The following is a 14,176-nucleotide window of genomic DNA, read 5'->3' as shown; positions in this document are numbered from 1 at the left end:
CATCAAATCTGTATATTGCTTTGGGCAGGATGGCCATTTTGACAATATTAATTCTTCCTAGCCAGCAGCATGGGATGAGTTTCCATTTGTTAGTGTCCTCTTTAATTTCTCTTAAGAATGTCTTGTAGTTTTCAGGGTATAGGTCTTTCACTTCCTTGGTTAGGTTTATTCCTAGGTATTTTATTATTTTTGATGCTATTGTGAATGGATTTTTTTCCCCAATTTCTCTTTCTATTAGTTCATTGTTAGTGTATAGGAAAGCCACAGATTTCTGTGTGTTAATTTTGCACCCTGCAACTTTGCTGAATTCCGATATTAGTTCTAGTAGTTTTGGAGTGGAGTCTTTAGGGTTTTTTATGTACAATATTATGTCATCTGCAAATAGTGACAGTTTGACTTCTTCTTTATCAGTCTGGAATCCTTGTATTTCTTTGTCTTGTCTAATTGCCATGGCTAGGACCTCCAGTACTATGTTGAATAACAGTGGGGAGAGTGGGCATCCCTGTCTTGTTCCCGATCTCAGAGGAAAAGCTTTCAGCCTCTCGCTGTTCAGTATGATGTTAGCTGTTGGTTTATCATATATGGCCTTTATTATGTTGAGGTACTTGCCCTCTATGCCCATTTTGTTGAGAGTTTTTATCATGAATGGATGTTGAATTTTTTCGAATGCTTTTTCAGCATCTATGGAGATGACCATGTGGTTTTTGTTCTTCTTTTTGTTGATGTGGTGGATGATGTTGATGGATTTTCGAATGTTGTACCATCCTTGCATCCCTGGGATGAATCCCACTTGGTCATGGTGTATGATCCTTTTGATGTATTTTTGAGTTCAGTTTCCTAATATTTTGTTGAGTATTTTTGCATCTACGTTCATCAGGGATATTGGTCTGTAGTTTTCTTTTTTTGTGAGGTCTTTGCCTGGTTTTAGTATTAGGATGTTGTTGGCTTCATAGTATTTGGGAGTATTCCCTCCTCTTCTATTTTTTGGAAAACTTTAAGGATAATGGGTATTATGTCTTCTCTGTATGTCTGATAAAATTCCGAGGTAAATCCATCTGGCCCGGGGGTTTTGTTCTTTGGTAGTTTTTTGATTACCGCTTCAGTTTCATTGCTGGTAATTGGTCTGTTTAGATTTTCTGTTTCTTTCTGGGTCAGTCTTGGTAGATTGTATTTTTCTAGGAAGTTGTCCATTTCCGTAGGTTTTCCAGCTTGTTAGCATATAGGTTTTCATAGTATTCTCTAATAATTCTTTGTATTTCTGTAGGGTACGTTGTGATTTTTCCTTTCTCGTTTCTGATTCTGTTGATGTGTGTTGACTCTCTTTTTCTCTTAATAAGTCTGGCTAGAGGCTTATCTATTTTGTTTATTTTCTCAAAGAACAAGCTCTTGGTTTCATTGATTTTTTCTATTGTTCTTCTCAATTTTATTTATTTCTTCTCTGATCTTTATTATGTCCTTCCTTCTGCTGACCTAAAGCCTCATTTGTTCTTCTTTTTCCAATTTCGATAATTGTGACGTTAGACTATTCATTTGGGCTTCTTCTTTCCATCTTTAAATATGCCTGGATTGCTATGTACTTTCCTCTTAAGACTGCTTTTGCTGCGTCCCACAGAAGTTTGGGCTTTGTGTTGTTGTTGTCGTTTGTTTCCATATATTGCTGGATCTCCATTTTGATTTGGTCATTGATCCATTGATTATTTAGGAGCGTGTTGTTAAGCCTCCTTGTGTTTGTGAGCCTTTTTGCTTTCTTTGTACAATTTTTTTTTTTTGAGAGGGCATCTCTCATATTTATTGATCAAATGGTTGTTAACAACAATAAAATTCTGTATAGGGGACTCAATGCACAATCAATAATCCACCCCAAGCCTAATTCTCATCAGTCTCCAATCTTCTGAAGCATAACGAACAAGTTCTTACATGGTGAACAAATTCTTACATAGTGAATAAATTCTTACATGGTGAACAGTACAAGGGCAGTCATCACAGAAACTTTCGGTTTTGATCACGCATTATGAACTATAAACAATCAGGTCAAATATGAATATTCGTTTGATTTTTATACTTGATTTATATGTGAATCCCACATTTCTCCCTTATTATTATTATTATTATTTTTTTTTAATAAAATGCTGAAGTGGTAGGTAGATGCAAGATAAAGGTAGAAAACATAGTTTAGTGCTGTAAGAGAGCAAATGTAGATGATCAGGTGTGTGCCTGTAGACTAAGTGTTAATCCAAGCTAGACAAGGGCAATAAAACATCCACAGATGCAGAAGATGTCTCTCAAAACGGGGGGTGAGGTTCTAAGCCTCACCTCTGTTGATCCCGAATTTCTCACCTGATGGCCCCCCTGCAACTGTGCCTGTCTTAGGTTGTTCCTCCCTTGAGGGATCTTACTCGTCTCTGGATTCTTTGTACAAGTTATTTCTAGTTTTATACCTTTTTGGTCTGAAAAGTTGGTTGGTAGGATTTTAATCTTTTGGAATTTACTGAGGCTCTTTTTGTGGCCTAGTGTGTGGTCTATTCTGGAGAATGTTCCATGTACACTTGAGAAGAATGTGTATCCTGTTGCTTTTGGATGTAGAATTGTATAGATGTCTATTAGGTCCATCTGTTCTAGTGTGTTGTTCAGTGCCTCTGTGTCCTTACTTATTTTCTGTCTGGTGGATCTGTCCTTTGGAGTGAGTGGTGTGTTAAAGTCTCACAAAATGAATGCATTGCATTCTATTTCCTCCTTTAATTCTGTTAGTATTTATTTCACGTATACTCGTGCTCCTGTATTGGGTGTATATATGTTTATAATGGTTATATCCTCTTGTTGGACTGAGCCCTTTATCATTATGTAATGTCCTTCTTTATCTCTTGTTACTTTCTTTGTTTTGAAGTCTATTTTGTCTGATACTAGTATTGCAACACCTGCTTTTTTCTCCCTGTTGTTTGCATGAAATATCTTTTTCCATCCCTTGAATTTTAATCTGTGTATGTCTTTGGGTTTGAGGTGCGTCTCTTGTAAGCAGCATATAGATGGGTCTTGCTTTTTTATCCATTCTATTACTCTGTGTCTTTTGATTGGTGCATTCAGTCCATTTATATTTAGGGTGATTATTGAAAGGTATGTACTTATTGCAATTTCAGGCTTTAGATTCGTGGTTACCAAAGGTTCAAGGTTAGCTTGTTTACTACCTTACTGTCTAACTTAACTTTCTTATTGAGCTATTATAAACATGGTCTGATGATTCTTTATTTCTCTCCCTTCTTATTCCTCCTCCTCCATTCTTCATATGTTGGGTGTTTTGTTCTGTGCTCTTTTTAGGAGTGCTCCCATCTAGAGCAGTCCCTCTAAAATACCCTGTAGAGATGGTTTGTGGGAGGCAAATTCCCTCAACTTTTGCTTGTCTGGGAATTGTTTAATCCCTCCTTCATATTGAAATGATAATCATGCTGGATACAGTGTCCTTGGTTCAAGGCCCTTCTGTTTCATTGCATTAAATATATCATGCCATTCTCTTCTGGCCTGTAAGGTTTCTGTTGAGAAGTCTGATGATAGCCTGATGGGCTTTTCATTGTAGGTGACCTTTTTTCTCTCTCTGACTGCCTTTAATACTCTGTCCTTGTCCTTGATGTTTGACAATTTAATTATGTGTCTTGTTGTCCTCTTTGGGTTCCTTCTTTTGGGAGTTCTGTGTGATTCTCTAGTCTGAGCAACTATTTCCTCCCCCCAGTTTGGGGAAGTTCTCAGCAATTGTTTCTTCAAAGACACTTTTTATCCCTTTTTCTCTCTCTTCTTCTTCTGGTACCCCTATAATGCGGATATTGTTCCTTTTGGATTGGTCACACAGTTCTCTTAATATTGTTTCATTCCTGGAGATCCTTTTATCTCTCTCTGCGTCAGCTTCTATGTGTTCCTGTTCTCTGGTTTCTATTCCATCAATGGCCTCTTGCATCTAATCCATTCTGCTTATAAATCCTTCCAGAGATTATTTCATTTCTGTAATCTCCCTCTGGATGTCATCCCTTAGCTCTTGTATATTTCTCTGCAGCTCTGTCAGCATGTTTATGATTTTTATTTTGAATTCTTTTTCAGGGAGACTGGTTAGGTCTGTCTCTGAAGATCCTCTCTCAGGTGTTGTCTGAACTATTTTGGACCGGCCTAAATTTTTTTGCCTTTTCATGGTGATAGTGGTGGCTGTAGGCAGGTTGCGGGTGTGTCAGCTGGGAAAAGAAAGTCCTTTCCTGCTTGCTGGATGCCTTGCCCTTCTCCACTGCCTATGTCGGTTACCCGCACTCCTGGAGCAGCCACCGGGTTAATCCCCTAAGCGGCTGTGGGCGGGTTCTTCGTCAGAGCAGTGCGGAGCCCTGAGGGGAGTGGCAGACATGCCAGGTGCGCTCCTTCATGATAGCAGCACCCCTGCCGGGCAGCTGTGTGCCAGCAGCGGCCTTTGGGTCTGGCCCGGGTGGCTGTGCGTCAGGCTGGGATTCCGGTAGGCTGCTGGGAGTGCAGCTGCTCCTGCTGGCACCACTGCAGGTGCGCGTGGGCTTCTCCCATGCCCTTCGGGCGCTGCCGCTGCTGGCACATGTGGGCCGCTCCCGGGCAGCTCAGATGCCGCTGCTGTGGGCTTGCGCGGACCTCTCCCAGGCTCCTCTGATGCTACTGCGGTTGGTGCGCGCCTGCTGCTCCCGGGCTACTGAGTTGCCGCCGTGGCGGGCTCGCATGAGCCGCTCCCGGTTCCCTCTGGTGCTGCCATTCCCGGCGCGCCCTGCCACTCTCCCACTACTGGGCCGGTGTGTTGGTGTCCGCGCCAGTTGGGGGAACCACTGGCAGGCTGCTTAGTGCCGTGAGGGGCTTCAGAGCTGTGCTGCCACCCAGGGGGTTAGGGCACCTAAAGTTCCCCGGGATTCCCAGCTGCTGGATAAGTGTGCGGGGACAACTTCGCCCAGCTGTGGGGTCCCTGTCTTTTTAAGACTTGCAAAAAGCACTCGCTTTTCTTTTGTCTCAGGGGCGCCGGTTGCGGGGACCTGCCCACAGGTTTTGCTTTTCCGTTTCTCTAATATCCAGCACCCCGTGCACCTTGTGTCTGCGCTCTGGGTGAGGATTCCTAGAGCTGGTTGTTTAGCAGTCCTGGGCTTTCACTCCCTCCCTGTTCTGACTCCTTTCTTCCCGCTGGTTTCTGGGGTTTGGGAGCATTTGGGTCCCACCTGGCCGCGGCTTGTATCTTACCCCCTTCATGTGATGCTGAGTTCTCGCAGATGTAGATGTATCCTGGCTATTGTATTGTATCCACTGGTGTCTCTTTTAGGAATAGTTGTATTTATTGTATTTTCATAAATTTATATGTTTTTGGGAGGAGATTTCCACTGAACTACTCATGCTGCCATCTTCCTGTCATCCTCTTAGTGTCCTTTAATCTTAAGTAAATGTTTTTTTAATGCCTCTTTATACAGTTCATTGTTGAAGAAACTGAGTTAGCTATGCCTAGATTGTATCAGCTGGTGGCTTCCTTGTGGTGTCAGTAAATGTGTGCCTCTGCCCTCTGCATTTCTTGTAGACTGGAAGTTAGACCTAAAGGCTTGATGAGATTCTGAGTCAATTATTGATTCACAAGTTTTGCTTTTTTGGCAAGAATGCTTCATATGTGTTGTTGCTCAGAGCACAAGAAGAGACACATAGTGTAGCTGATTGCCTTCCTTGTAGTCATACTGAGATCCCTCAGGGAGTTTAGATAGTGACATACCTGATCCTTCCACTTTGAAGTTCTTCCTTAGCCTCTATCCAATTGTTTTCCACCTATTTATGACCATTCCCAAAGTCAGTTACATCTTATTAGGGAGCTGTTCATTTTAATAGAAAAATGTTGTGGAAGTATCTAAAGAGGGGTCTGATAGGGCAGCAGTTCAAGTGGCTTTCCAAGATTAAACACAAGTACACACGTGTTACAAAATCAAAGACAGAGGTAAGACAAAAATGTTTTTAAAATCCTTCAAGCCATTGCTATCATCTGGGAATTATAATCTGAGATCCACCATCAGCTGAGTAGCCCTTAAGGAAAGTCAGTGTACATGTTGTTTTCTCATCTATAAACAGGGGCAGGTATATGAGCCCACATCAGGCACACACCCCATGCTCCTTAGACAAATGTGAAGAACTTGGCTAACAGATTTGGTAAGAAAATTTTAGAATAAAAATGGCCTCCCTTATTTGTTGCCATTCCATGTAGATCTTTTCGATCCAAATTTGTATAAATACTTTAATTAAAAATAATTTAAGTAGAAGAAACAGAATAGTAAAACCAAAATCATACAGAAAAGTATCAAATAGGAAATAAAACCCCTTCATTTCACTCTCTGCCAGCCGAACTTAGCCAGACTGATAATTTTTTTTCAAATTTTTAATTAAATTTGTTATTCTGAGATAATCATGAATCATATGCAGTTGTAAGAATAATGCAGAGAGATGTTATGTACCCTTTCCCCAGTTTCCCCCAAGGATAACATCTTGCAAACCTGTAGTATAATATCACAATCAGGATGTTGATATTGATGCACAAGATATGGAAATTGAACTGGTAGATTTAAAAAATACCTTTTGTCTTCTTCCTTGTTAGTGATTTCTCAATTAGAGTTAGGCTGTGAGAGTCAGGCTACCCAAGTATTAGGATGAGGTCATGGGAAAAGTGCTTCTCTATTGTTTTTCATTTGCATGCATCTGCCTTATTCAATACAGAATACTGTAGGCATTTTCTCTCCCTACCAGTTCTCCATTTCCCATGTTGGCATATTTCAAGTCCTTTTTTTCCAGCTTTATTGAGATATAATTGACACATGACTTTTGTGTAAGTTTATGTCCACAACATGTTAATTTGATCCACTTATACACTGCGAAATGATTACCATAGTATGGGTTAGCTCACACTTCCATCACCACACATATTTACCATTTCTTGTGGTGAGAACATTTTTAAGAACTACTCTTAGTAACTTTCAGGTATATAATACGGTCTTAACTATATCTAGGTCTTTGAAGTCATCAAGGACCTAGTCAAACAGAAGTCATCAACTGTTTGAAGAACAGTTGGGTGAAAATAGCTGATGTAGCTAATACCCATGGAATAAATTTATTATATTAGAACTTGCGATGGAAAATTCCATAATCTACTTCCATAGACAAGAGCGCAATTGTAATTTCTGATGGCAGTTTGCCTTTCAATAAATTAAGACTCAGCAGTACCTTTCAGGTTTTTTGGTAGAACAAAGACTCAGAGAGTTTCATTCTAATAGTTAATGGAAAAGAGAAATTTTTCCAAGGAGCCACAAATACCCCGTGGCAAAGTAGTGATGGGCATGTTGGAGACTTAAACTGCTCACATTCTGCCACGATGGCTAGGTGAAATGAGTTTGCTCTTGGGTTTCAAGTAGAATTGATTGGAAGGAAGTATGATTGCAGGGTGAATAAAAATGACCCTGGGATTTTCCTTTGTCATATGACATGTCACTTAAAATTTAGGATATAATCACCTCACGCCAGTTAGGATGGCCAACATAGAAAAGAAATAGGAACAACAAATTCTGATGAGGATGCAGAGAAAGGGGAACCCTCCTACACTGCTGGTGGGAATGTAAACTAGTTCAATCATTGTGGAGGTTCCTCAAAAAACTCAAAATAGAAATACCATTTGACCCAGGAATTCCACTCCTAGGAATTTACCCTAAGAATATAGCACTCCAGTTTGAAAAAGACATATGCACCCCTATGTTCATTGCAGCACTATTTACAATAGCCAAGAAATGGAAGCAACCTAAGTGTCCATCAGTAGATGAATGGATAAAGAAGCTGTGGTACATATACACAATGGAATAGTATTCAGCCATAAGAAGAAAACAAATCCTACCATTTGCAACGACATGGATGGAGCTAGAGGATATTATGCTCAGTGAAATAAGCCAGGTGGAGAAAGACAAGTACCAAATGATTTCACTCATCTGTGGAGTATAAGAACAAAGAAAAAACTGAAGGAACAAAACAGCAGCAGACTCACAGAACCCAAGAATGGACTAACAGTTACCAAAGGGAAAGGGACTGGGAAGGATGGGTGGGAAGGGAGGGATAAGGGGGAAAAAGGGGCATTACGATTAGCACATATAATGTAGTGGGGGGGTGCCTGGGGAAGGCAGTACAACACAGAGAAGACAAGTAGTGACTCTATGGCATCTTACTACACTGATGGACAGTGACTGTAATGGGGTATGTGGTGGGGACTTGATAATGGGGGAATCTAGTAACCACAATGTTGCTCATGTATATTAATGATACCAAAAAAAAAATTCATCAAGGTGTACAGTAAAAAAAAATTTACAATATAATAATCATGTGTAGGTTGACTTACATATAATTTCTCCTCATTTTATATTTAGTTGTGTTTTCTGTAAGAAGTTTTTACTTTCTCTTATTAAAGCAGAATTTCAAGAGTACTAACAAAAGAGTCATGCAAATGTTTGACCAGGTAATATCTTAGTAGCTTAGAGAGGGTTAGTTATGTGTATATTTATATGCATAATTACGTGTACACTAGTTACCCTATCAGTGCTCAAGATCAATGCCTCCAAAGGTGGGGCAAGTCATAGAAATGAGTGACCCAGGCTTGTTGGGGCGCTTGGGCCTTTGTCTCCTTTAAAGGGCAGCCACCCACTGTATCACTAGCCCTGTGAGAATGCCTGCTGGTATGATTGCCGTGTCTTTCAGTTTTCAAGAGAAAATGTAAATTGGATTTTTTTTTATTAAAGCTTTTAAAAGCAGACAAATACTTCAAATTTTAAATGTAAAGCCATGCACTATGTGCTCCTGTACCATATGCTACATTCTAGTATAATTTTCATTTAATTCTCAACCATTTTGTGTTGAATGCCAGAAAACCCAAGAAATACAGCTGCCACCTTAGACTTTACAACCATCCTTACAGCCTTTGCCCCCGCACCTGCTCTCTCTCTCTGGACTTCTCTTTCTGCCTGTATCACCTCAGTGTTCCAGTCATTTCTACTCAAACTTCCAGTGTTTTTTTTCCCCCTCCTCTTGTGTTTACCCTATACTTAGCCCAAATCCAAGTCTGTTGCTTTTTTTCTTGTGAATTTCCCCATCCTTTTTTCCCACTACCCCATTCTTAGCCCTGGGACTGGACTAAGATCTTCCCTGCATTCCAGTTTCTGTAGCATTACCCAACCAGCACTGATCATCTTTTTCAAATACCTCTTTCATTATCTCCTTTGTCAAAAGTTCCTATGGTCCCTATTACCTGCCATTTAAATTCCACAACTTTTTTTGCCTAGATTCCAGGTTTCAAGGTAGTTTTATCTTAGTTGTCTGTCGACCCTTCCCCCTGGTTTTCTCCAATCTCCTCCCCCAGGCCAGCCTCCTGGTGGGGGCTGCTGGCAATCTTGTGAGACTCTGGATGATGGGTGGATCCTTTCCCTGGACCTTTCTGCTCAGATAGAATATATTCTGGAGTTCTGTGCCCTCCTCCCTTTTTTAAAACCAGGCCTCCTTTATCATTTGGACCACAAGCCTTAAGGCGAGAAGAATGTGGAATAAAGGAAGACACCAGGTCTTTCTCTAGCTCAGGAAGAGGCTGGAGGAGGAGGGCTGCCTTGGGCTTCAGATTATGGGTGCAGTATGTCCGAGTTGGGGCTTCTCTGTGGGAGATTTTGGGATGGAGAAGCCTTGTTTTACTACCTCAGACATTACCTTCTCCAACCGTTTCTGCTTTCACTCCCTTTAGCTGGGGACACAAAATCTTGCTTTGTGTTTGTGGAAGCCATACTAACCACCATATAAATTTCTGTCATTTTGCAATTTGAATGCAGTGTATACTCATTTGCCTTGCAGCCCACCCACTGTGCACGCGAGTAGATATTTGAGTGATTAACCCGGTCTCTTTAATCTACTGGAACAATGCATTGGTCGATTGATGAGCTTCTCTACTCAGAAAAGTGTTAAGGATGTTTCTTCTTTTAGCCACGTAGTGATAATTCACTGAAATAGATTCTCTCTTGCCTCCCTTGACACTTTGTTTAAGCTCCTGGTAGGGCACAGAGCACCTACTGTTACAAGTAACTACTGTTACATAGTTATTTGAACGTGTAACCCTGCCATTTATCTATGAAGTAGTCATCCCTGCTTTTTTGTGTCTCCAGCAGTACCTAGTCTGGTGTGCAGTCCAGTGCGGTAGACCCTTGACATTCTCTAATGATGCATCTGCAGTCTATCAGAAACCATCAAATCTGTGACTGGTATTAACTGAGATATGAATGTTGAGTGATTATTAGTTTCCAGCTAAATGACAGGCTCTTAAAGTCCTCTTGGCTTAAGTATCAGATTCTACCAGCAGCACTTTGCATATATTATCTCACTTGTATTCAGAACAATAACCCTCTGAAGCAACTAATATTATCTTCATGGCAAATTATTGTTAACATTGACTTGTTAATAAGAAAGAAACACAAATGGTGAATCTGTGAATGCCAGGAGCCTGTTGTGCAAATCTGGATGGGTAGTTAGACAGATGATTAGAAAAGGTAATATGATGAGATGGTGTGTTTTCTAATATGTGAAACATTTTGATCAACAATGTGCAGATTAAACTGGAAAGTAAGATGAATAACCTGAAACAATAGTGTTTATAATTTAATCTTTTTAATTTTTTTTTAGCTTTCCTTCTTTCCAAAGAAGGAATGAAATACATGATGTGCAAATTATACCAGACTCTCAATCCTCAGTAAGAATTAATTTCACTTACTTCTTTCATCCTTTTTTTCTTTAACAGGAGATGGCTGTGGGCAAATAGTGACCTATCAGGACAGTGGTACAATGACATCCAAGAATTATCCAGGGACTTACCCTAATCACACTGTTTGTGAAAAGACTATCAAAGTACCGAAGGGGAAGAGATTGATTCTGAGGTTAGGAGATTTGGATATTGAATCCCAGACCTGTGCTTCTGACTACCTTCTCTTCACCAGCAATTCTGATCAGTATGGTAAGAAAAAAAATCCGGGTTTCTTTAAGCATGAAAAAAATTTAGATTTGGAGGAAAGGCAAGTTGTGTGTTGATTAGTGTTAATAACCTGCAAAGATTAGAAGAGAACTTGCTTTTTGTAAACTCTTGGGGTAGCTTACATGGATACATTTGCTTCATAAACTACAACATAGACATCTAAGGAGATGTTAGTGCCAACCTTTTATCTGTGTTCAGGAGCTTTGTTTGAATTTGTAACTTGCTGAGAAGGGAATTGGAGATATATGGCACTTGGCTAGAAAACATCTACAGTTCATTTATTTGTGTGACAAATATTTATTGAACAGTAATCATGTATTCAGAAACTCTGAAGAACTGGGTGGGATATAGCAGTTAAAAAACAAATTTCCTCCTTCATGGAGCTGGCATTGCTGAGGAGGGGAGGGTGAAAAATAAAGAAATGCATCTATAATATTGAGAAGTAGTGAGAAGGAAAAAGAGAAATGATGAAATAAGGTGATATGGAGCCTGTTTTTGAGTATGTTGTGCTACTTCAGATAGGATGGTTAGGAAGACTTCTCCCTTAAGAGGACATCTGAGCAGAGAACAGAATGAAGGGAGGGAAGGGATAGTGCTCATATGTTTGATGAGAGTTTTCTAGGTGAGGTAACAGCAAGTACAAAGGATAGTTTCCAAAATAACCTTTTGGTTTAAGCTTTTGTGCTTTGGGGTGTGCTGTTAGCACACTGGAATCAGAAATCATAGCAGACCCTATGATTCCTAAGGAAACAGCTTGGGTTTAGATGACTAAAAACAAAGACAAAATCTTATACACAGGTTCTTTTGAGAAAGAGGTTTTATGAAGCTCTTTATGTATTCAACTCCAAAAATGCTACAGGTTTTAGGTGATATCCTCCTGCTAGGTCTACAGGCAGTTTCTCACCCACAACTTTCCAGGCTGTCTTCAGTTGCACCCAGAATTGTTTACTCACTCTGGGGCTTCTTCCCAGAGTACTCAGAGGTCTAAATTTATCCAGCCCCTGTAAGAAAAAAATCTAAGATTTCTTATTCCTGGGAATAGTATATCAATTTCAATAATGCTTGAATTAGTGTGAGAGAATAAAGAAAAGATAGTTGATTTCATATAACTGGTTGCAACTTTTTAACTCTAGTTTGAGGCAAATGCAAAAAATGAGAAATCCAGGGACCCTGAAGGCCCTGAGAACACTTCTGTTTAGTTACCAGTGGTAATCAAATGGGCGATAATTTATGGAGGACCTCTTCAGGGAGTGCCTCATTGGCTGGGAAGCTTCATGCAGAGTCAGAGGAGAGGACTGAGTGTCAGAGCTCCAGAGTAAAATGTGGGTCGAAGTGGTTCAGGGCCAGAAATGACTTTTCCACACTGATGTCTCTGAGGAAACATCTACTTTCCCAGAAAATGAACTGTTTATTCCACCTGCTGACAGAGCAGTGGAGTAATCATCCTTGTTTCTTTGGGGCTCTCTCAGATCAGAGACCTCGGTGAGAAGAATTAGAAAGGGGAGTAAATCATCCCAAAGCAGGTTTGGAGAATGGGCACAGCTTTCCCATACTGGGAGGTTACTCCGTCATCTCTGACGTATGTTCACAAATAAATAGAAAGAGGGACAGCCTGAGATTAACTGCATAGTAGGAGTTAGGTTACAAGGTGATCATGGTTGGCCTCAGGGAGCTGTCCTCTCCACATTTGAATTTTTAAGACGGACTCTTCACTAGGAAATGAGTAATGAACAGTAATTCATTTGTAGCAGAAAACCCTAGTAATTAATGTTTCTCTTGAATTTTTTTCTATATACAGTTATGTTTGTCTTTTAAAAACAGAATATATGGTCACTGTAGAAATAAACGTATTCAGTATCTATTATATGCCAGGTATATGCTTGGCCCTTACAAAGGTTTCTGGAATTCTTTTTACACACTGCAAATTAAATTTTATTAACTCCTTTCTACAAATAGGGACACTGAGGCACAGTGAAGTTTTTGTTTAAAGTAACATGCTGAAGATCAGAGAGCTAGTTAAGGGCTAGAAGGAAGATTTATATCTATGTCTTTATGGCTACAAGACATCAATTTCCAGATGTCTGCTCCTCTCTGCCAGTCCCACCACCCAAAGAAAACCACAACGAATTATCACCTTTCCCAGGTGACCTACCCAACATTACATCATATGACAATCTTGTCTAGAACAGAGGTATACTTAATATTTCTAGTTGGGGATATTCTTAAGATAAAATATTTATTAATGCTCAGAATTCCTTTCTTTGTGGCTACTCTAAAGATTTCCTGATCAGTCATGCTAAGGCAAATCCAGCAAAGATAACAGGAATCAGCAATAAAAAGAAGACATGAAAAGGAAATTAGAATATTTCAATCCTAAAGCATATTTAAAAAGATTTAAATAGGTTAGGGCTACATAAAGAAAGTGTACACATGCATATGCCACATATGTTGCATGTATAATATGTTTGTGCCTTTTGTAGTTTTGAAAAGTGTTCTAGAAGTGGCCATTTATTAATGTATGTGAACTTACAATATTTAATACAGTGACTTGAATGTAGTAGATGCACTCAGTGAATTAATGATTTTTTTTTTGAAAAAGTGTATGACAAGTTCAGTGACAAGAAACGAGTTAAGTAAAGCATATTATAGTTAGTTGGAATAATAAACTCATATTTATTTAAAAAGACTATTAACATGGAAAGCTGATTATGATACAGTGTTAGGTAAAATATGAATACATAGTAGTGTTATAATGATAGGAAAAAAAAACCTTTAAATAAAATAAGACAGAACAGAACTAGAAAAATATTAATATGAGATTTTGGAGGTTCAACTGTGAGAATTGTTATGACTTTTCTGTTCTTTTTATTTTTAACAAAGGTACATCTCTTAATACAAAAAACAAATAGATTTCCTTTGACCAAAAACACTAACTAGACCTACATTTTAACTAAGTTAAAGTTTTAACTAAGTTAAAATATTCCCCTGGTCAGTTGGAACTTCCCAGACGACTGCAGCCATTTGCAAAAATGGAGGAGGTGCTATTGTCTGTGAGCTCAGGGAGTGGGCATTCTGGTGGGGCTATTGCCCAGCTTCCAGGGAGGGTGGGAGGCCCTCTGCAGCTGGTGTGGCCAC

The 14,176-nt window shown here is 39.6% G+C and overlaps 1 protein-coding gene across 2 annotated transcripts in view; it reads left to right on the top strand.

The window, feature by feature from the left end:
* The window catches only part of DCBLD1 (discoidin, CUB and LCCL domain containing 1), a 67,635-nt gene that overhangs the window by 20,817 nt on the left and 32,642 nt on the right, over positions 1 to 14,176 (top strand). For both annotated transcript variants that reach the window (XM_036925034.2, XM_036925033.2), the window contains exon 2: positions 10,811 to 11,023. In XM_036925034.2, coding sequence (XP_036780929.1) covers positions 10,811 to 11,023 — 213 coding nt within the window. The remainder of the gene's footprint in view (positions 1 to 10,810; positions 11,024 to 14,176) is intronic.

Source organism: Manis pentadactyla, chromosome 12 (assembly GCF_030020395.1).
Source record: "Manis pentadactyla isolate mManPen7 chromosome 12, mManPen7.hap1, whole genome shotgun sequence".
Taxonomy (NCBI): domain Eukaryota; kingdom Metazoa; phylum Chordata; class Mammalia; order Pholidota; family Manidae; genus Manis; species Manis pentadactyla.
Note: the sequence above shows the minus strand (reverse complement) of the source record. Positions and strands in the feature narration are given on the sequence as shown.